Genomic DNA, 24,199 nt, shown 5'->3' on the forward strand with positions numbered 1-24,199 from the left:
CCAAGTTCTCCTTTTCCCCTTTTTCTTCTTTCTTTTCAGCACATCACATTTCGTAGGGTATTTCTGTAAAATGGGTTGTGCAATTAATTTTAGTTTACCCCCGAGGTCCTTCAGTGAAATTTTAGAATTTTTTGGGGTTGTTTGAAATTAATTGCTAACTGCAGTCTTTGGTTTAAATTTTCCTTATAATTTATTTATTCAATTTTGATAGTTGACAAAAAATTATTCATTTTGGTAATTATAAAATTGTAATTTTATATATTAAATGTAATTTATAATCATATTTTATTACACATCACAAAATAAGAACTAACTAGAAAAAGATAAAATTGTCTATACAAAAAATATTTTTTCCTTTCATTTTTAAACCAAACAAGATAATATTAAAATTCATTTTCTCCTTATTCTTTCATTAAGTAAAATTAAAGATTGCCCGGTTTCTTGGCATCAAATGGGATTGAAATAAGGGAAAATGGCAAAAAAAAAGACTGCCAAAATAGAAATATTAAACATAGGAACTGGTTTGTAAAAATTATCATCAAAATGTATATTATTATTGTCAAAACTCTGCCAAGGATTTTTATTTATAATTTTTCTATTTGAGCACTTGTTTTTTTTTTGGCCATTTTTCCTGGAAATAAATGACATAGTACGTTGCATTCAAGTCTACCCGTCTCACTCGAGGACGACTGGCTTGGTAATATTGGATTAGGCGGGGAAGCCCTTTCATTACCGTACACAAAGATCCAGACAAGGCAAGAACCTCTTGCATTGTGGTTGGGGCCGTATGGATCGGCAACGAACTCAGAGTCCGGTTTCTATCCGCCATTGGAGCAGCGAATCTGGCATCACTTCGCCGGCACGTAATGGCCATGCTCGCTCTTCTTCCGCCTCTGGAATCTCCAGCATCAAAAGGGCCCAGAATGTCGCTGCTAAAGCTGCCGCTCAGCGTCTTGCTCAGGTCATGGCGTCTCAGACTCCTGACGACGATGAAGAAGACGATTACGATTTAGGATTTCGCTACACTCCTCCTCCTCCTCTGTCTCTTTCCAGGACTAGTAAATCCTCTGTTCCTCCTGCCACAACTAACAGATCTCCATCCCCTGCGGTATATCTTTCACTTCTGCTTTACTTCTTTTGTCTCTGCATTCCTTTTGCCTTTTTAACTCTGCTCTGCTTTGAATACATTAATTGGTTTGCAACGAGATTCACCACTACCTCTTCCAACTACTGTCACTATTCATTTTATATTGTGATCCAGCCTCAACTCCGTCAATCTTCTGGTACATTGTGCCGCCTGCATTGTGGGTTATAAGCTCCTACATCGGATCGGCCAGCTGCAGATCTTATTAGTTCATGTGCTTTGTAATTTAGATACTCAATTTACTCGTGCAAAAATTTCCTTGCTTATTGGGAGTTTTATTTGATCGAAAATAATATTATCTGTTTCATTCGATAAAACATATATCTTTTCCAACTTATCTTGTCAGGCCTTGCATGGCCCTGGAAAGGTCTCGCCAAGGCTCATTGTAGTACTTGAGCTGAAATAGTACAACCAGAAATTTTCGTTAACTTGAATCAGTAGTATTTGTATATATGCATTGTTAGGCCTGCTATTGGGTTTGTGGCCGAGCGGCACTTGCAATACAATATAATGATATGTTTTCATTCTTCTATCTGAAACGCCGATTCTTGACAATTCAGCGCTGATTTAGTTTTTCTGTTAATTAGTTAGCTCGGAACTTGGTAGATGAAACAACATCAGCACGATCAGCATCAACTGGAAAACCTTCAATGTCTGTTCGTCAAGCAGCTATTATACCACCCAATAGACCGCAGCCAAAGGCCCCAGCTCCTGTTCCACCAATGGAGCCCTCTCTTATTAAGCCCAAAGATATTAAACCTAAAGATAAAAGGTAATATTTCTTGATCCTAATAATATTTTTCTGGTGTGTTTGCTGTTTCAAAACATTTCAGTGGATGACTCGTGTTTATATTTTCATAATCTTTGTGGCATTGCTGATTCTTTTCTTATTTCCCTAGTAAAACACGTTTGACCATGCGCTTAGGGAGACTATCGGCTGTGCTAATTGTCATTGGCTTGCTCACTAAGTGCACTACATGGATGCAAAGTTTATCTTTAGTGATAGTCCCCCTTGGGGTGTGGGAATGTGCTTTTAATTGACATGCAGCGTGATGCCATAGTCTTGTAATTGAGGGGGGAAAAAAATCCCCAGTGAAGATCAGATCTTGGAGGGAACTGCCTCTTTAAGTCACTAGTTCATTGGGGTTCTGTAGACGTTGAAGCTGCTTATCTTGCATTGAAAACTTCTCAAGCTGTTTTAACGCCATCCAGTTGATTTACTAGTGGTTTCAAAATAAAGAAGACCTTGCTTTTTTCATGTTCAGAAATCATATTGATGTTCTTAATATGAGATGAACAATCATGCAAGATCTTAGAAATTAAGCTGAATTAAAATGTCAGTACCATGCATTGTATGAAATATGAGATGAGCCATATTATTGATGGTTTATGAATTGTGCAGCTTCTTGTAGATTTTATATTATACATATAGATGCTGTTCATCCATCTTCTTGTTGGTGAGCTGTTTGACGAAGTTGTCAAGTATAGAATTTAGTTTATTCTTGGTGAATTTGCATGGAGTACTTCTGTCATTTGAAGGGAAGTTTTCTTGGTCCTGTGTTATTGATTGGCGTTTATGGGTTTGGCATGTAGGTTTGTTTTGGGTTCTTGGATTCAAGATATAGTATCAATCTGGGGTTAATGATTTCATTCATAGTAGGTGATGGGTTGGATGTTAAATGGTTGAATAAATGCTTCTTGCAACCTTGCTAGGTTCATAGTATTCACAAGGGTACTAGGCTTGAACATATAGGAAGATGCTTTAGTTTCTTCCCTTGATCCTCTCAAGAAACAGCATATGGTCAGTTCTTCTGAAAGCTTGATCTCCTAACGACATTTTCAAATTTCTTTTGGTATTCAGCCGCTAATCTATCTTGGCTTAATTTCTTGAGCTCGGCTATTGGGTCTTCTTGGAGGACATCACCTGTGTGGTTAGGCTGATTATTTCTCTCTCTCTCTGTAAATAGGGATATTTAGTCATTATTAACATTAATATCTCAGACTATTTTTGGGGTGCATTATCTGGTAGTATCATAGAGATTATCTTTCCTATTTCTGCTCCTATTTCTTCGGGATTCTCTTCTCATTGCTCTGTATATATATATTTTGCACCTATTGATGAATAGGACACACAACGAACTGCTCTTCTTCAACAATCCATATACTCCTTCCTACTCCCCATTTTCTTTTTCTGCATAAAATTATGATACCACTGTAATGCTCTTCCCCTCAATTGGCCACTTATCACCTTGATCTTTTGGTCCATCTGAGTCTCAATTCTAAGGATTTCCCCTCATTTCTTTTGACTTCTTACTGCATAATCTCTGTTTTTATAGCTATTTGAATTGGGTCCTATCACACTCCAGCCTAGGAAGGTTATCGAATGTACTATTATTCAGTTTATATGAAGAGATTTCTTGGCTTTGAGAATTGTACTGAGTTAGGTTCTGATTCATATTCTAAATATTATTTCTTCCCTCTGCTCTCTCAGTTCTATCTCATCCTCTTTTAAATCATGTCAAACTTCAGAATCTATCGTGTCTCTAATATATCCTTGGAATATGTTTGCAAATATGTATCCATTTATTTTCTTGCATTGTTCTTTTATCAAGAGAATCTGCGCTCTCACAGATGCATATTTGCATATTATTTATAACAAGTTAAAGATTGTTGATATGGGTGCTTTGCAGATTTGCATTGGATCCTGAACTTGTTAAACCAAAAGCGTCTGAAGATGAGCATGACGCTTCTGCTCTTCGTGATGAGGTGTGTTAATAGGTCATATGAAAGCTTTTTATTAAAGGCAATGATGATAGCAGCTAAGGCTTATGTATATGCCGTTCTGCCCTTGTAAATTTTGTTGAAAAACTGACTGCTATTCTCTCTGCAGCTTGATATGCTACAAGAAGAGAATGAGAGTGTTCTTGAGAAGGTGATATATATATATATTTTCCTTCTAATTGTGATCGGTGAATGATAAAGAGCCCACTTATAAATATTGGAGTATCTCTAAAATGTACAGCTCAGATTTGAGGAAGAGAGATGTGATGAGGCCGAGGCCAGAGTTAGGGAGCTTGAAAAACAGGTACTTCACATTTTCTTTATCTCTTTACGAGCATATGCAGACATATAAGCTGAGTTTCCACAAATTGACTGTGGTCCTAGTCATTTGATGTATGCATGCTTATTCATGTCTAACTCAGTCAGAGAATAGGAGTTGGTAATTTTCAGGTCACTATTTGTGTTTATGAAGTTGTCATCATCTTTCTGTGAGAGTTTCAATTTTTGGCATTTGACCTGTCTTGAATAGATAAAGTCAGAACTGCCCTTTGAATATTCAGCTGTACCATGCCAGAAGAGTTTATCCTAGGATTAGCTGAACTACCCTTTGACCGTTCAACTGTACCATGTCCAAAGAGTTTCTCCTAGGATTGGTGAAACTAAGGTTCTGTATTCACTGGGATTATTGAATTCTGTAAAATCACCTTGATGTTTATCATTTAATATGTGCACGTATGGAAGACATTATCGTATTTGCTTATACAAAATGTTTAATCTTCTGATGTCTCTGTATCTGCAGGTTGCTGCCCTTGGAGAAGGTGTATCTTTGGAAGCTAAACTCTTGAGCAGGTGAATTTAAGTTAAAACATTTGCAGGTGAATTTCCCTTAGTTAGTAGTATGCGTATATGATGGTATCCTAAATATTTGAATTGCAGAAAAGAAGCAGTGTTCCGTCAGAGAGAGGTAATGTGAGAAATTCTAGAGATTCTGAAATCCAAAACTGTTGACTGTACTAATCATTTATAGTTAATTTCTGCTGCATAGAGGATGATCTATTCTTAAGGTGATTAGCATGCTTTGCTTATTCTGCTTTACATACCTTTAATAAAGCTTATATTTCACAGGCTGCATTAAAAAATGCAAAAGACTCTAAGGATGTAGTCAATAAGGAAATAACATCTCTACATGGTGAAGTTGAGGTAAAAAACTAGTTGTTTGTATACTCTCAACATATTATCAACGTAAAGCTTATATTTCACAGGCTACATTATTTCTTGAGAGCTATTTCTCTGATGGCGCTACATATGCATTTTCTTCCCATCTTTTTCCTTATCCAGAATGCAAAAGCTGAAGCTGTAGCTGCAGCTAGTCAGCTTCACCGGGCTGAATCTGAAGTGAAAGCTCTTCAGTCAATGACACAAAGAATGGTATTAACTCAGAAAGAAATGGTATGTATTACCATCGCTACTGGACTCAAATTTTAGTTTCTTGGAAATTTATCATTTGAATTCCATCTTTTAAGGAAGAAGTTGTTCTCAAGAGGTGTTGGCTTGCACGATATTGGGGTTTAGCTACAAAATATGGTAAGTGTTATTATCTATTTTCGTTTCTCCAGTTTTTTCTTTCTTTTGGGGCAGTTTAGGAGAGCCTCACTTTGGGTCAACCAGTGGTATGATATCAATTGGCTCCATATATTGATCATCTTGGCAGAATCTAATTACACTTTAGCTTTATAATTATTAGCATATATTATTTATGCTTGTCTTTATTTGTGTATAGCTAGATTGTTTGTATTATTAATATTTTATGCATGTATAGTTATACTGTTGGACTAGGAACATTAGAAATATCAGATTGTTTGCTTGCCTTTGTATGAATCAATGTCGATAAATCATGACTAATGCAGCTCATTCCATGCAATACATGGAATCTGAGTCTAATTTATGGTATAGTTTGTCATATTCGCATCTCATGACGTAAATTTTTGAGGTTACGTGCTTGTTGAAGTTTAGTTGGACTTTATTGTTAGTTATTGATGTGAACCCAATAGGAACTTGTCCTAGCAAACTCATAAATTACAAATTGAGCAATGAGTTATGGAATCAATTAAGGAATAAAATAAAGAGAATAAGAATGAAAGAAACAATTGAAAGATTCGAAACCCAATGAGCACGCCTTCTAGAAAACATTGACTATACAAAACTCAGCACCCAAAGGAAACAATGGCTCAAGAACTCCAAATATAAACAACACAAGAGTTGATCAAGCTCTTACGTCATAGTATCCTCATAAGAATACAAGGAAGCAAGTATGCTAAATTATACTTTACTAAACTCTAATATAAATAATATAGGTACAATACTTGACTAAAATAGGAAATAGGACTCAACACATGCTAGAAACCCTAAAAACCTGAAACCTATTATGATTAGGCATAGAGGAGTGAGGTAATGTCCCTTTTGTGATCTTGGGTGATTTGGGACGTCACTTTTGATGTTGGCATGAAAGGATGTTGGATTTTGTTGAGGTAATGGATGAATAGCCAAAGATAAGATTTTCAAGATAAATGAATATTGTGGATATCCTTTAAATAATTCAAATGGTGTGGTAAAAGGATGGATATTTAAAGGATATGGTAACTAGAATCCATTTAAATCAGATTTGGTTAGATTTAAATGAATTCAATGGATATTATAAGATAATTTTTAAGCTAATTTGTAAAAGTAAACTAATAATATCCTAATTTGTCATTATTTAATGAAATAATGGCACATAAGACTCTTAAAAATACTTAAAAACTCGTTTTGGGCTTCATTGAATCATGTTAAGCCCATTACAACTTAATTAAGCACAATAACAAGCAAATTAATATAAAAAAGACCTAAGGACACTATTTTCAACTTAGGCTCATTTATAACTCATCCAAGCCCATCTCCCGAAGGTCCTGCATACCTGTTTGTGTTCCTTTCCTTATTTGGAAGCCTTCTTCACATATCTCTTGACGTATCACGCAGCAGGGACTTCGATTTTGGACTCCTATGAGAGGCTCCTTGATCTCTATCATCCCCTCCCTCTTCGAAAGAATTCATTCTCAATTATCCACCTACATCATAAGGGAATAGATTAGCAACATTGATGGTTGCACTAATGTTATAATCAACTTGTAGGTCTACTTTGTAGGTATTATCATTTATCATTTTATGTATTTGAAAGGGACCATATCCTCTTGGAGCAAGTTTAGACTTTTTTTGGGTTGGAAATTGTTCCTTTCTAAAGTGCACCCATACCCAATCTCCATGCTTAAATACAACTTCCTTTGACCTTTATTTGCAGCTTGTGCATTTAATTCATCCTTCATCTCAATATTGGCTTAAACCTTAACATGTAGATCCCACACAAATTTTGCATTTTTCTTGCCGTCAAGATTAGCATGTTCATTGCAAGGTAAAAGAAGAATATCCAAGGGAGTCAAAGTGATATGAGATACAAACGGACTGGCTAGAATCAAGTAACGAACGGATTGTTGATCTAGGTAGGACTTTAAGAGAACCTGTTTCTTACAACTCTAGCGATGAAGACACTACAAGGTTGATCAATCCCTTGATACTGTCGAGTATTCTCACGAGAATACAAGGATGCAAGCAAAGCTCACACAGGGAGAAATAAACTCAATTCTCATTCATCTAAATTTGAATTCAATTACAAAAAACATAGCCTATATATAGGCAATAATAGAACACTCTAGAATCAGCATCCCAAGACATAAATGTTAGGGATGATGCCTCATTAATGATTATTTGACTATGGGAGGCACAATTTATTACATAGAAATAAAAGAAAATAACTTAAATTTCAAGAACAAGTCTGCTATTTAAAAATAGGAAAGTAGATCAAAACATGATCTTCTAGAACACTCCTTGACCAAAAAAACGAATTTAAATCATAATCAATTCATAATGATACCTTCTTGATCCTTCTTGGATGTCACTTATGATTCTTGTCCAAGGCACATCCTTATCACATGGTATTTTAAGTGAATTCTTCAATCTGAACCCCACATGGGCCTTGTACATCATCTTGTTGGGCTTCTAGCAATGTGATCACCATTTTTGGACTCCTTTTAGGCTTATTAAAAATGTGCTTCTTCCAAATAAATGGGCTCTAGCTCTTTTAGCTCTTTTATTGTATTTAGGGCCTCCTTCATAGCTTTGGTCCTTGCTCTTGTCATTGGGCCTTCAATGCCTTGTAATGGATCTTTCAGAATGTTGGACTTCTTTCTTTGGGCTCCTTGTTCGTACTCTTGGTCACACCATGCTCCTCCATCACAAAGGATTGAAACCATAGACAATTTTAAATGGAGAATGGCATGCAGTGGAATGAACAGTTCTATTATGTGCAAATTCAATATGTGATAGGCATTTTTCCCAATTGTTCAAGTTTTTCTGAATAATTGCCCGTAATAATGTTGTTAATGTCCTATTTACTACTTCTGTTTAGCCCTTTATCTGGGGATGTGTAGTACCAATTTATTCCATAAAGCTCTCCAAAAATGGCTTAGAAATTTTGCATCATGGTCACTAACGATTGTTCTGGGAATGTCATGCAATTGAACAATTTCTTTAGCGAACAAGACAACAATATAAACAACATCATTAGTCTTAGCACATGATCTATCAACTACCATAAATATGCTATCTTTTCCACTAAGGGACCTTGGTAGTCCTAGTACAAAATCCATGTAGATATCAGTGAAAGGATGATTAGGAATAGGTAAAGGAGAATATAAATCATGTGGTTGAACTCTAGATTTTACTTGCTTACATGATATGCACTTAACACAAACATATATAACATCATGTTTCATAACAAGCCAATAAAAGTGTTCTTGCAATAAATCTAAAGTTTTATGAATACCAAAATGTCCCATTAATCCTTCCCCATGAGTCTAATGTACAAGTAACTCCTTGATTGAACATTTAGACACACATAACTTTTTCCTATTTGGAAAGGAAACTATCAAATATGAAGTAATCATTGAATCCATTTTTTTCACAAGAATACCATATTTCCCCAAAATAAGAATCAGTTTCATATAAACTTTTAATCTTCTCAAAATCAAGCAATCTAGCATGCTATGATGTGATTAAGGTGTATCTACATGACAATGCATCAGCAATCACATTCTCTCTTCCTTGCTTAGGTTCAATAATAGAAGGAAAAGTTTTAGTGAATTTTAACTAGCAGGCATGTCGCTTATTCAAATTACTCTGGGACTTCAAATATTTCAAGCTTTCATGATCAGAATGGATAATGAGCTCTCTAAGCCATAAGTAATGTTGCCATGTTTCTAATACTCTATTTAGTGCATAGAATTCTTTATTATCCCCATTCAAATTTTCACTCGAATAAGCTATAGGTTTAGATTCTTGCATCAAAATAGCCCCAATACCTATGCCAGATGCATCATACTCAATTTCAATTCAAAATGGTGAATTATTTAGTTTATCTCTAATGTGTTTGATGGAATTAACTCTAGAAAGTATGCATTATTCTTTAAGAAATTGCCCTACAGAGTGCAAGTCGTATAGAGCAAAACCTAGGCAGAAGAAAAGCAACCACCTTGCATTGAAGAGGCTCTCCTCGCAATTCTCTCATCACAATTTCCATGCCCTTTTTAACAATCAGACCCCTATTATATAGCCTCTCTCCCTCACTAACCGTCAATTAGAAAATACCATAATTACCCATGCTTACATGGTCTCCTCCCCCATGTCACTATTACTCTTATGTCCGATAGTGTTAAATGCCTTTTCTTGTGCTTTACACCATTTAAAAGTTGCATGTTTCTTAACAAGTTCATTTAGAGCTGTAGCAATAGATGAAAAACTTTTAACAAACCTCTTGTAGGAACTTGCAAGTCCTTGAAAACTTCTTAACTTTGCTTATATTCTTTGGGGTTGACCAACTTCAAGTAGCTTTCACTTTCTTCTCATCTACAAAGATTGTTTTAGCCCCTACAACAAAGCCAAGAAACACAACAGAATCCACGTAAAAAGAACATTTTTTAAGATTTGCATAAAGCTTATGCTCCCTAGCTATGCTAAAGACTACACGCAAATGCTTAATATGGTCATCTAAGGTCTTACTATAAACTAGAATGTCATCAAAGTAGACAACAACATAGTCCAAATAAATGAATGAAAAACATAATTCATTAAGCTCATAAAAGTACAAGGTGCATTAGTTAACCTAAAAGGCATAACTAACCACTCATATAACCCTAATTTTGTTTTTAATGTAGTTTTCCATTCATCCCCTTCTTTCATGCGAATTTGGTAATAGCCGCTTCTAAGGTCAATTTTAGAAAACAAAGCAGCACCATGTAATTCATCTAACATGTCATTTAAATGAGGGATGGGATAATGATACTATTCTATTATTTTGTTGATCGCTCTACAATCTACACACGCGCTAACTACCATCTTTCTTTGGGACTAAGATGATAGGAACCGTACTTGAACTTAGACTTTCACACAGAAAGCCTATTCTTAACAATTCTTCCACTTGCTGTTGAATCTCCTTTGTCTCCTTAGAGTTTGCTCTATATGTAGACTTGTTTAGAATTGGTGTGCTAGGTATAAAATCAATTTGGTGCTTAATACCTCTTAACAGAATCTAGTATCTCCTTAGGGAAAAATTCTTTAAATTCCTACAACAACTCAAAAATAGGACTAGGACAAGAAGAATCAAGTTGGTTGGTTGAAAAATATATGTCCTTGTACAAAAAACACAAGAATTTGCTGGCCGTCCATAAGGGCTCTTTCTACCTCTCTTATTTTCACATACAAGCTCATATTTTTAAGCTTTTCTTTTACTTTTGATTTTTCTCTCTCATTTTTTTTAATTTTTCTTTTTCTTTTTATCCTTATTCTCATGTTTTCTCTCTTTTGCATTCTTTTTCTCATGTTCTTTTTTTGTGATCTTTATGTTATCTATCGTTTCTTTTTCTTTCTTTTTACATTTAGCATCAATTTTCATTTGATCTTTGCAAGCTTAAATTGGCTTGGGGGGTCCATATGACTTTTCGGCTATTAAAGTCAAAGTAGTAGTGGTTGTTATAACTATCATATTAGACTTTCCTATCAAATTGCCATGGGTGAATAAGCAATACATGACCAGAGCACATAAGAACCACATCTCATGTCACTTTATCATGATATTTTCCAACAGTAAAAGAAATTGAAACTTGCCTAATGACTTTAGCTTCTCTATTGTGATTAAACCATTGCAACCTGTTTGGCTTAGTATGGTTTATAGTAGTTAAGTTTAATTTATCAACAAGGTACTAGGTAGATTTGCACAACTTCACCTATCTATTATTGTACTATATACCTTATCCTCAATGTAGCATCTAGTGTAAAATATGTGCTTATGCTTTTGATTATCTTGAAGATCTTTAAATTACACATTCAAAGCTCGTCTTGCAACAAATATCTCTTTATGCATAGATTTATCAAAACCGTCATCTACATTTGAACAAGCATTAAGTGATGGTATATTTTCATCATCAGAACTAGCACTAGTCACTTTACCATCCTCTTAAAAAAAAGTGAGTTCTTTTTTTGGTGCATTTAGATTGGATATGGCCTAACCTTTAACATTGGTGGCATTGGACTTCACAAGCTTTAGAAGAAGATTTAGAATTAGAATTGCCTCTAGAGTTGGTAATTTTAGGTGCTGCAACTTCTTTGGATTTGGAGGTTGAATTAGGCTCCCCTTTTGATTTGTGAGATGTTCATGTGGAGGTGGAGTGATTTCGCCTCCAAGTAGACTAAGAATGTGTTTGCTGTGCCTTTAACTACTTCTCTACCAAGGTAGCTTTATGCAACAACTCTTCCATGTTGATGTAGTGTTGCAGCTGTACTACTTCTCTGATGTTATGCCTTAGGCCATTTATGAACCGTCATAAATTGCTATAACTGGAGAAGTAAATTTCTGTAATAATGAATAGGAATAAAACGCTTATGCATAGCAAGTTTCAGCTCAGCCCATGTTTGAATCGAGTCTTCTCCATAGTGCGTTCTAGTAGTTTGAAATTCATCCCACCATAAAGTGGCATTGTCCTTGAGATTACGGGATGCCAACATGATCTTCTTCTCTTTAGAGTAATCATGAATCTTAAAAATGAGCTCAGCTTCTTTTTATGGGAATACCTTTTGTAGTGAGGAGATTCTTTAAAATCTGAGTATTCTTACACCTTTTAAATTTGGATTTGAAATTATTTCTTGATGACTTGAAGGGAGGGGTGGTACTAGCCTCCAAGAAATCTAGTCTGTCATGGATGTGGTTATTTTCTTTAAAAGGATCATCCATTCTTTGAGATAGCCTCTCCAAGTACTCACCTAAGGCTTTATTGTATAACTTGGGATCTTGGTGGTGTTTGTCTTGAGAGATGATGTGCCTAAAAGATTAGTAAACAAAGAAAATAGAATCGGATCTTTACTCTGCTCATGTGTTTAACTCTTAAATTTTGTTATATCACTCGTGTTTACCCTCGAGTTTGGCTTTTTCGATGACGTAATTCCCTCTAGCGTTTTACCTAGGATTGAGTGGACACGAGAGATTAGCAAAATAGATTTGGAGTTCAATAAAGGACAAATGGATACAAACAAAATTTGAAGTAGATTGGAGTACTTGAAGACTAGGAGAGGATGTTCTCACTAAGTGTGTATGTGCGAATCATGCCACCTAGCTCAAAAAACAACAATAAAGAAGTTAGGTAAAAAATAAGTTTTTTTCCAGAATTTTCCTCTTTTTTTTCCTTTTTTGCTATTTTCATTGTCTTTTTTGGTTTTTTTTTTCTTTTTCTTTTTTACTTTTTTTTTGTACTAGAAATGAAAAATAAATAAAAAAAATAAAATAGGGAACATTAAATGGATTTAATTAGATAAGATTACAAAATCTGCAAAGCATCCCTTAAATCGAGGAAATCCCACAATTCAAGCAAGTTTTTAAGCAAATCTGATTTTTTTTTTTGCATGAATTTTTTTTTGGGTTTCTTTTAGAGTGCTAAGATGAAAGGAAGAAACAAAAAAAAAAAAAAAAGAATACGCAAGACGGCGTGAATAAGTGCACAATAATGATTCTTGGTGGGAAAAAAAAAAAAAGGATGAGATGGAAAAGATGGAATGAGAGGGTAAAAAGCTTTCAGATAGAAAGATGGAAAGAAAAGAAAGATGATGATGGGAATGCAAGAAAAAGGTATAAACTTGATTTCTTGTGACAGGCTTTGATGCCAATCTAATGTGGACCCAATAGGAACATGTCTTAGAAAATCTAGAAATTACAAATTGAGCATTGAGTTACGAAAGCACATAAGGAATAAAATAAAGAGAATAAGAATGAAAGAAATAATCAAAAGACTAGGAATCCAATGAGCACGTGTTCTAGAAAACGTTTGCCCATCTCCTATAGGTCTTGCATGCTTCTTTGTGTTCCTTTGCCTATTTGGAAGCTTTCTTCACATATCTCTTCAATTTGGACTCCATTTGTTGCAAGCTCAACTTTTGCAATACATCCATAAGTGATAGCTCTTGGTTGTGTGCCTTGAGCTTGGTATAACTTCTCCTTGGCTTGAAGATCTAAAATAACTCCTTCTAAGGACTCCTTTATGGCATGTTTCTTTGCTATTGTTATTGGACCTCTAATTTCTTTTAATGGATCATCCAACACAGACTATGATTTTGGACTCTTATGAAAGGCTCTTTGATCTCCATCAGTTATCTTTAGATTATTGTTTAATGTGTTAGATTTTCCTTAGTGGCTTACTGTAATTGTTGTTTATAATTTTGTTGTGGTTTGTAGGTATCTGTGCAGATGTTGCTGTTTCCAAGTATGAACATTGGTCATCCCTAGCCCCTCTTCCATTTGAGGTTGTTGTTTCTGCGGGACAGAAAGCTAAGGAGGAATGCTGGGAAAAAGGCATGAAATAGATTTTGACTTTGTAATTTTGTTAATTTGCCTACATAGTAGAATAACTCCAAAGAAGAAAAAGAAAGAAAAAGAATGATATTCAATAAGTTATTTTCCTTTGGACGTGATTTTTCAATGTTTAATCAAATTGACCTGTGATATTTCCACATTTATACACAGAAGGTGAGGATGCATTTGATAAGAGGAGAAAACTTGTTCAAGACTTGAGTGATCTCACTGGAGAGGGAAATATTGAAAGTATGCTTTCAATTGAAATGGGGCTGAAGGAGCTTGCTTCCTTGAAGGTTCTTTTCAAATACAGCAATCATCTTTTCAAATTCATGATCTTTTAATATGTGTTATACTATTATTTTCATAATAATATCATTTTATTAAGCTTTTTCTTGTCTTGTTTATTGGCTATCGTATTTGCTGCTCACGTGACATTTCTCACCATAAGGAGTCACTATATGTAGCCAATATTTTGTTTCTATGTATTTTAATATTCCTTTTGCTTGTCAATTTAAGGTTGAGGATGCTATTGTGCTTGCATTCGCCCAACAACGACGTCCAAATTCTACTCGACAATCCATTTCAGGTATGGAATGCATAAGCTGGTGGTTTTCACAGATAAGTTCTTCAGTTACTTTTCTTGGCATTCTCAATTCAAGTGGTACATTATAGTAAAATCGAATCATTAAAAGATTATCAAAGTAAGCACAAACCTGTATGATAGAAGTAAAAGGAGGAAATAGAATATTCATTCGACAAATCACAATTCAGGGTAGCACACAGTATATATCCTGACCTCTAGACACGTCACAGCACTTATTTTTTCTCTAGTAACTAACTCTTACCTTTTTTCCTTGGCATAATTATCATAAAAGCCCTTACCGGAATAGTGCATATACCAAAACTCCAATCCTTGTCCATAAGGATGGTGTTGGTTGGCGATGCAGTGGTGGGAAAATTAGGAAATTGCTATCGAATGACAGAGAGATCCTCCCAAGTAGCATCCTCAGGTTGACAGTATTTCCATCGGATCAAAACTCCAATCTTCCGGCTCAAAATTTCCTCTAGTTCGAGCATAAAGTGGCCCTGAGCATTACTTGGTGGCAAGGAAGGAGCAAGAACAGCCTCAGAACCCATATGCTTTTTAAGGAGACACACGGAAGACTGGATGGATGCGTGATTCAAAAGGCAATTCCAATTCATAAGCAATAGTCCCAATCTTTTTTAGCATCTTATAGGGACCAAAGCAAGAGCAACAAGTTTGTGAAGAGAGGAATTGTTTAACAAATTCTTGTGAAAAGGATTAAGTTTCAAACAGACCATATCCCTAACATTAAAATGGCATTTATACCTGTTCTTGTTGGCTTGTTGCACCATTCGTCATTGAGCTTAGAACCAACTCTCGTGACAAGCAAGTGCAGTTGACCAGATCATTAGGTGAATCACCCACTATACAAGGCAAGTGGATAGGTGGTGCAACCCCATAAATAGCCTTAAATGGTGACATTCTAATAAAGGAATGATAGGTAGTATTATACCATAGCTCTGCAAAGGGCAACCATTTCACCCGTTACTTGGAAAATCCTTAGTCATGCAATGAAAGTAGCATTGTAAATTGCGATTTAAAATCTCTGTCTGGCCATCTGTTGGAGGATGATAAGCAGAAGAATATTGGAGTTTAACCGCATATAACTAAAACAACTCATTCCAGAATTTGCCACAAAAAATAGGGTCCCTATCTTTCACTATTGTCTTAGAGAAACCATGTAATTTGACCACATTATGGGAAATTTGTTTTTGACTGTAGCCTCATTAAATTTCCTGTAATCGACATGGAAACACCAAGTATCCTCCTTTTATACAAGGGCCACTGGCGCAACAAAAGAGCTAGAAATCTCTCTTATAACCCTATTCTAAGCATCTCTAAGACTTATTTCTCAATATCTGTTTTTTTGGTGGGTTGATACCTATGAGGCTTGCAATTGATGGGTTGATCATTTTGTAGGGGAATAGCATGATCAAAGTGTGGGTGCCTTGTCATCCCCTTCAATAGCGTTCATAGTCCCCATTGCATCAACTTGGGCATCCCTTGAGGCATCCTCAAAATATTTCTTATCCTCATTGATCATCAAGGTGAACAGGTGTGATTCTTGATGACTGTTAGAGAATTTTTCGAGACACCAATGGCACAATCTTTTCTTCCTTCGCTTGTTCATCTCTTTTTTTGTTAGTTGTTTGGTGGGTTTAGATGATGGTTTGGGCCGATGAGGATTGGGCTAGGGATTTCGCCTTTAGAGGCTTGTGAAATGTTTGAGGCTGGGCTTGGCTTATGGCCTAAAAACGAAACTGAGCGAGATCTAGAAGAGTCACTTGTCATAGCAGACCTAGAACGGCGTTGTAGTGCTTGGATTGTCAACTCTTGCAAATATGCTATAGACATCGCCCTAGAAAGGGATGATGGTGCAAAGTTGAGGACGAATTTTGAATATCAGGGCGAAGGCCTCTAATGAAAAGATTAATCACAACTAGTTCAGGGATATCAATCTCAGAGAGGAGGTCATTGAATTGCTTCTCATATTTAGAAATTGGGTTTGAAAGTTGTTGGAGGCTTTTGAGAGCAATCAAAGGATGCTTTTCCTGCATATCGGCAAATTTGATCTCTATCTGACGGAAATACTCAGCCCACGAGATATCAGCAAAGGATTGATGGAGCATAAATGTTTAGTGCCATTGTAAAGCATGGCCCTCTAAATGGATGCTTAGAAGGCGAATACACTAGTCAGAAGAGGTACCGTCACCCCTAACATTATCCCCATCAAACTTGGGGAATTCCATATGGCTTTGCTTTGTGGCAATCGAATAAGAGGTGGCAGAAGAAGACTATAGTATCTCTTGAAAAGAACTGACCATAAGGATACGTGGGGTCACGTGAGAGCCATTGCCAAAAGTAGGACGTTTCCTAATTGACGAGTTTAAGCTAGAGAGCTTTGTGGAAATATCCTGTAGAGTGAGTCTGAGGTCGGCGATATCTGATGCTTATTGATCCATGCGAGTATTGATAGAATCAAGAACAGTCTGTTAAAGGTACAATCGATGCTTAATGTCAACTAGCTGTTCCAAGGAGGATCACGTCTCTAGCAGTGCCATGGGCTGTTAATAGAAGTAAAAGGAGGAAATAGAATATTCATGTGACAAATCACAATTCAAGGTAGTACACAATATATATTTTGACTCGTCATATCACTTATTCTCTCTCTAGCAACTAACTCTTACATTTTTCCCCAACATAAAAGCCCTTACCAGCATAGTGCATATATCACTATAGGTATATTGTTTTTGCCGTCTTAGTTTATAATTAAGTCCAACAATTTGAAAAATCTGCTTTCTGTCAACCTTGCCCATTAACATATTGTTAAGAGTAGAGAGGAAAACCAGAATATTCATTCACGAAAAACATAGTGGCATAGGTGCAGGCATATATACTCTGGCATACGCACGTCATGATGATTATACTCTCTCTCTATAACTAACTCTAAAGGCAAAACTTACATTTTTCCCCAGTATAATTACTATAAACCCCCTTACCACTGTAATGTATATATCCATACTCCTCCCCACAAGAGAATCCTTGTCCATAAGTATATGGTGAGTGGCTAGTGCAATGATCTGGAATCGAGGGAACTAGTGCTGGATGGCAGTAAGATCCTCCCAGGTGGCATCTTCAGGTTGAGTAAACTTCCGGTGAATCAAAATTTGTGTGACATGGCGATGGTGGTGCTTAATTATCTTATGCCCCAAAATGGTCTTTAGTTCGAGCATAAAGTGGCCATTATTGTCAACAGGTGGCAAGGATGGGGCTGAGACTACTGTAGGACCAACATGTTTCTTGAGAAGAGAAACATGAAAGACTGGATGAATTCTTGTATCTTGAGGCAGTTTGAGCTCATAAGCAACACTAACTATTTTATTCAGAAATTGATAAGGCCCAAAATAGCGAGCTGCCAGCTTATGGAGGAAGAAATTGTTGATTAAATTCCGCAGAAAAGGATGAAGCTTCAAATAAACCATTACCCATATTGAAATGGCGTTCTATCCTGTTCTTATTAGTGTGGTGGACCATTCTCTGTTGTGGCTTCCCCAAGTGTTGTTTCAGAAGCTGTAAGACTAGTTCTCTGGATAAACAAGTACGAAGGAAAATCTTTATTAGAATATGTGCAAAAATCTTAAACGCATACAACTAATAAAGCTTATGGAGAATCTCCAATGATTAAAACAAGTACTGATTTGATTTCCAGATTATTTTTTCAAGCTGTGAACCCCGATATTTATAGACATTCCCCAAAAATTCTGACCCACATGACTGAGGAAATGGAAAACAAAGAATCTGAACATGTGCAAAAAGTATATACTTAACTCAGTAAATAACTAATACTCTAAACTTATGCATTAATTAAACCAACCACTAAAATAAATATTAATCAAATAAGACTAGAATAATGCATTTCCAAGTCACTGGCCAATTTTTTGTGCACGTGACGTCGTTATCAATTGGTACCCTATTAGCCACATCACGAAAGGAATTGATTGTGGAAGAACATGACTGATCTTTTAGCCGTTCTTTTTTAAATTAAAATAGGAGTGTTAGATGTCCTAGCAGGTTAATGACGTTTATACACTTTTGAACATTGCCAGATCTTAAATCACCACAGGATCCCAAGTTTATGGAGGCCTTTGGTTAGTTGCTCCCCACCTATGTTTCTGGTTGCTCAAATTACTGTATGTTATGTTCTTGCAGTTGATGAGTTAAGGCTGGGCTAAATATATTATGGTTTTTGTGTAGAATTGAGTCCAGAGGAGTCTGAGGATGTTCTCTTTAAAGAGGTATTCCATTCTCAGGAACTATTGATATTTTCTATTGAAAGTTCCATGTAATTTCTGCGCCTAATGCTTATATATTTACTGTACATCATCCTGCTTGCTGTTTCTACTTTCTCATTCAATATTGGTGGTGTGCTTGATACTGATTGGGTAATTGAGATCTTTGATTTTGATGAGTTTTACCTTATTACTCCTCGCCGTGTTTGACCAAAAGATGCATTGTTTATTGTATCAAGCCTTTTGTCTTCTGAGTGAAATTACTCCGCCTGGACAGGCTTGGCTGACATATTTTTGGAGGAGAGCCAAGGCTCACAATATAGAGGAGGGCATTGCTAATGAGCGTCTTCAGTTTTGGATCAGTCGGAGTCGACATTCACCTACTTCGCATGATGCTGTTGATGGTAGTATCTAAACTTAACATTTTTGTTGTTTGTTTTTGACCAACGACATTTCTCTTGTAGTTAGTTACTTTGTGTTAGCTAACATGGACTTAACAGCACGGTACCTTTGTCTGCTATCTGTGAAGAAAAATATTTTTTTTTGACCTCTCTAATTAGGAAATACTACTTCTAGTTTTTAATATAAGAACTAGATAACTAATCTGAGAATATTAAGAAAATTAGTTAAATTGATTATTTGTCACAAATGTGTCGATCTTCATAAACTCTCCTCTTTAATCATGGATGATTAGAATTATCTCTTGGTATAAACTCCTTGCAATTAATAGGAATATTTTGGAGAAAGATGAGAGACAAAATGGATTGAGGTTTTATATTTAGGACTAAATCCAACTTTCTAATTAGCCCTTAATACAATAGACAGTACCTCTAGATCTTTTTGTCATCATCTTTCCCAATTAAAATTTGACAAGCATTTGATTTACTGATTAAAATATGACAAGTTTACAGTTTAACTTGAGAGACTACGTGTTTGTTTCTAAGAGTTATGTGTGTTATCTTATTATGAAAAAACTAAACCTTTTAAATGTTTTAATCGATAAACCTTATGGCCAGAATAAAAAGAACTCTATATACTTGTTCTGTCTCAACCTTTTGTTTTTAATGCCCAGTGATAAAAATGTGTATTACTTTTTATCAAAAGAAAAAGAGAGTAAAGAATATGTGTTACTAATTTGTCTTTTATATTTCAGTGGAGCAGGGACTTGTGGAACTTAGGAAGTTGGGAATTGAGCATCGACTTTGGGAAGCATCCAGGAAAGTTTATCAAGATATTCACGGCAGTTGACTGCTTTGCCTGAGCATTTCTGCTAAACCTCGTTTGAGGGATATATTGATATATCGTACAATATACAAACTTCTTTCTGGATCTTGGACACTTCCACCCTCCTCCGCAAGTTGTTTAGAGAGGTTGGTTATGCTGAAGGTTCTTGTCTAATCACTTTTTCTTGTACATAACTGTTACCTGAACGGGGGATGGATTCCACGCTTTCTAGCAATAATATTAACTTTGCTAAGATGTATTACTTTTGATCCTTACTCTAAGAGTTACTTAACAAATTTTAAGAGATTAAAAAAGTTAACTAGGTTAGTTTTTCGTAACAAAATATAAATTGGTTTTCGGTTGGTTTGAAGTTGGTGATACTAAGGTTTTGAGATCGGATTTGGTTTAGGATGCTAAAGAGAAAGTGAAGTTGGTCAAAAATTGTCAACAGCTCAAAGTTGACAACAGTCATATGTGGATTATTGTTGTAGGGAATTAGAATTTGCAATAGGGGATAAAGTGTCTAAGGGTGTGTTTGGGACAGCGATGGCAGAAGTAATTTTTTTTCAATACAGAAGTCAGATTAAGTAAAAGTCAGATAGGGTAATGTGATTTATGTTTGAATTGGGTTTTAGAAAAAGGTCAGTTTGAGAAGCTGAAACTTGTTTGGATGATAAATATAAAAGTAAGTTTGGATATAAAATGACTTAAAAGGACATGAATTTTATTAAACAGTACATATATAATATTAGATATGTATAATGTGACTATTTTTTAAAAAGTAAGGAAAATAAAATTATTAAAAGTAAAGAAATTTAATTTATTATTAGAAAGAAATTATATATATAATGTGACCATTTTAAAAGGAGTAATGAAAATAAAATTATTAAAAATAAATTTTCTTTTGGTAAAAAATATCAAGTTTGCTTGGAAATTTAAAAAAAAAAAAATCAAATTTAATCACATTTAAAATTAGGAATTAAAGAGGTGAAACATGAGAATATTAATTCCTTTTAGAAAGTGCCAATAATATGGACCAGAGTATTATCAATGTTTAACACCCCATGTATTATCCCAACGCCCTCCTCACTCAAAAGTAAAAAAAAAAAAAAAACACCTAGAATCAGCTTCTTGCAGAAGTTCATTTCAGCTCCACAAGTCAGATTTCACAAACGTGGGTCTAAACAAAAATTTTGAGGAGCCTGGTGACTTTTGTGATGGGGATGCGCGTTTAGGGGCCCAAATGTGATCCTAAACACAGCCTAAAAGTGTCACCTATGAAGGGAGTTTTGAGATTCAATAAGAAAGGCAGGTTAAGCTCGAGGTATATTAGTCCATTTGAGATATTAGAAATAGTCGATGTTGTAGCTTATCATCTATCATTACCTCCTGAGTTATTTGTGTCCATGCTATTGAAGTATCCCTATGACCCCCTGATGTAACATCCCGATTTTTGGGCCTAGAAGTATCAGAAATAGCCTGAATGAGATAGGCTACCAGACCCCTTTTTAGTAGAGGTCTTAAAGATGAGAAAGAAAGTTAAAGCAGTTTTAGGGACTAAACTGCAAAGTGAATGTTTTAAGGGGCTAAAGGGTAATCAAAGTTAGAGGCTCCGGTAAAGTCTCAAAGGCCCAGAAAGAGAAAAGAGGCTAGATACAGACCTAAGGTTAAGTTAGAAGCCTCAAAGAGATTGTTTTATGAGGTTGAGCCTAAGCAGGGGTAAAACCGTAAATTTAGAAAGTTACGGCCATCAGGGGTAAAAATGGAAAGTACTTAGAAAATTCTCTGGGAAATAATATTCTAAGACTCTTTTGTGAAGAGAGATGATGAAAATACCCCTGAGGTAACTTAAAAGGAATTTATAAGTTTATGGCTCAATTTGAGATGTAGAGGTAGATTTAATTGTTTGAGTCATAAGAAAACCTCATAAAATTATGGTAAAATAGGGATGTATGATCTAAGAGACTGTAGAAAATTATAAAATTAGTCTCATCCCCAGAAGACCAGCAAGATGGCTTTAAGAATACTTAAAAGCCAGTTGTGCCGAAAAAGGGCATTTTAAAGAATGATTTTTAAGTGAGGCTACAGGTTGAGTTATGACCTAAGAAAATTCACAGATTTTCTCTAGAATATGAGGAATTTTATGATATTTTTGGATGAATTTTTGGAGCTCTGGATTTAATAAAATGCTCCAGTCAAATATTAAATAATTTTGTCCCCTAAATAGGAGACAAAACCAAAGAAAATATCTAAGAGCCATCATGACGATGCTGAGTCAGCGTGCTGAGTCACCAAACGTAATCATGACACCTACGAGTCATCATGCTGAGTCACCAGAAGATATTTATGGACAGCATAAAAATCAGAACACAGTATGGGAATATTTTAGACAGTCTTTTGTCTACCCGTTATAGTGAAATCTCTACTGCATGACTCAGTAAGGTTAAGTAACCCGTCAGTAGAGCTAATTATTTTTCCCCTCTACTCCTCTAAGGTGGCACCATATATGTACTTAATTAAGATGAGAAAATAGTGTCAGAACATGTCCTGGTGGTACAGGGTAAGTCAGGACCCGAAAAGTATCCGATACGGTGCAAGATTGGCTTGATAGGTGGAGAAATAATTAAGAAAAGGACATGAAAGTGACAAGTGTACGGTTAGATGAGAAAAAGAAAATATTACGTGTACGGCTAGATGGAAGACACGTGTACGGTCGGATGCAAGACACATGTGCGGTTGGATTAAAGACATGTGGCTTGATGATGTAAGCATGATGTCATCATGGTGAGGTAAGCATGATGTCATAGGACACTTGTCTCCGTAACATCAAAAGAGAAAATAGACGGTCCAGATCGAGCCACGTATTTTTAAGATCAACGGTCCAGATTCAGTCTCTTTTTCTATAAATACCCCCTCCCCTCCCTACCATTTCGTCCAAGCATAAGGAATCCATGGGGAAGCTCTTGAAAAATGGTTTCTAGAGAGAGAAAGAAGAGGGAGAAAGAAAGGCCAAGTGGTTCCAAGCCAGATCAAACTCTAAAACAAGGTATGTGATGGTTATAGCACCTGATTTTATGCCTATTTCGGATTAGTTACTGTGTGTATCTGATTCTGAAATTTTGCATGCTTAAAGTACACTCTGTGAGCTTTAAATCCATAGGTAGAACACTTCATTTGGATATGTGTACGATTTATGGTGATTTTTCAAAGTTAGGGTTTGAAATCTTGAAACAGTGTTGAACTTTTGAAAGAGTTTCGCGTTCCGTACAGTTTCGGTACTGTTTAGCGTAGAATTGGTTCTTGAAACTATTTTTCCCTTAAATTTAACTTAAGGAGCTTTCAGTGAGACTTGGAACCATTCAATTTGGATTTTTCTAGAATTAATTATGAATTTCCAAAGTTGAGTAAAAATTCTGGAAATTCTGCGTGAACAGTACCAGCTCCAGATTTGGTATTCTTGAATCTAAAGCCATCTAAAGTAGTCCTAATTGATAAGAAATGGATCTTAAGGATGGGAAATGATAAGATTTATGTTAGAAAAGTTAGAAAGAAAACCCTAAGACTAAGAGAAAGGGTTGAAGTTCAAGAAAGCTAGTCTTGAACTTTATGTCATCTAATGGTCCTAATGGATTGTGTGATCATTATGGTTATGTTTAGGACCTTTGGAACATCTAAGAGGATGTTTGGTGATGTTGAACAAATGCCCACATGGTTGGAAAGTCAAGGGAGTTAAAGGAAAAGTGAGAGGAAAGCTTGAGATGCAAGGTAGTGAACTTACCTATACTGTGTGCTTGATATGTATGCTTGCATGATGTGATTGTGTTGCCATGATGTGACTAAGCTATGATGAAATGTTTGAAAAGTTGTGTTTGCAAGTTTATGTTATGTTTTGCCTTGGCAATATGTTATGGAAGCATGAAATGCTTTAGCTTACTTTCCATGGCATTCATGTGTTAATGTTATAACACGTCATGCATGTGCATTATGTCTTGCATGCTTATGGGTAGTGTTTGCTACTGAGATTCCCCCGAATCTCACCCCTCCCTAACCAACCATTTAGGTCAATCAATGATGGGCAATAATGGCATGAGAAGCAAGGAGAAGTAAGCGGAGAATTATTCTTGTTAATGGATGAGACTGTTGATAAATGTATAATTCTACTATTTTGTGAACTATGTTATGGATGCCAA

The 24,199-nt window shown here is 35.6% G+C and overlaps 1 protein-coding gene across 2 annotated transcripts; it reads left to right on the forward strand.

Annotated features, from left to right (window-relative positions):
* The first annotated feature begins 690 nt into the window (after positions 1–690).
* LOC114756941 (coiled-coil domain-containing protein SCD2) lies at positions 691–20,262 on the forward strand. 2 transcript variants are annotated; one of them, XM_028945916.1, is made up of 17 exons: positions 691–1,108; positions 1,732–1,916; positions 3,835–3,910; positions 4,035–4,076; positions 4,167–4,229; positions 4,725–4,774; positions 4,862–4,889; positions 5,051–5,125; positions 5,264–5,374; positions 5,449–5,509; positions 13,791–13,907; positions 14,079–14,203; positions 14,427–14,496; positions 18,603–18,644; positions 18,751–18,791; positions 19,063–19,189; positions 19,939–20,262. In XM_028945916.1, exons 1-17 carry the CDS (start codon positions 788–790, stop codon positions 20,031–20,033), a joined length of 1,629 nt encoding a protein of 542 aa, XP_028801749.1. In that variant the 5' UTR covers positions 691–787; the 3' UTR covers positions 20,034–20,262. The 2 variants fall into 2 exon arrangements, with proteins under 2 accessions (XP_028801749.1, XP_028801750.1); XM_028945917.1 differs by having other exon boundaries at positions 14,082–14,203.
* Positions 20,263–24,199: the final 3,937 nt, after the last annotated feature.

This window comes from Neltuma alba, unplaced genomic scaffold, assembly GCF_004799145.2.
Source record: "Neltuma alba isolate B1F8T4 unplaced genomic scaffold, ASM479914v2 tig00010549_pilon, whole genome shotgun sequence".
Lineage (NCBI taxonomy): Eukaryota > Viridiplantae > Streptophyta > Magnoliopsida > Fabales > Fabaceae > Neltuma > Neltuma alba.

Coding starts and splice junctions, on each gene's coding strand:
- LOC114756941 (XM_028945916.1), top strand. CDS start 788: ATGGATCGGCAACGAACTCAGAGTCCGGTTTCTATCCGCCATTGGAGC. Junction 18,792..19,062: donor AGGATGTTCTCTTTAAAGAG/GTATTCCATTCT, acceptor CCGCCTGGACAG/GCTTGGCTGACATATTTTTG. Junction 19,190..19,938: donor TTCGCATGATGCTGTTGATG/GTAGTATCTAAA, acceptor TTTATATTTCAG/TGGAGCAGGGACTTGTGGAA.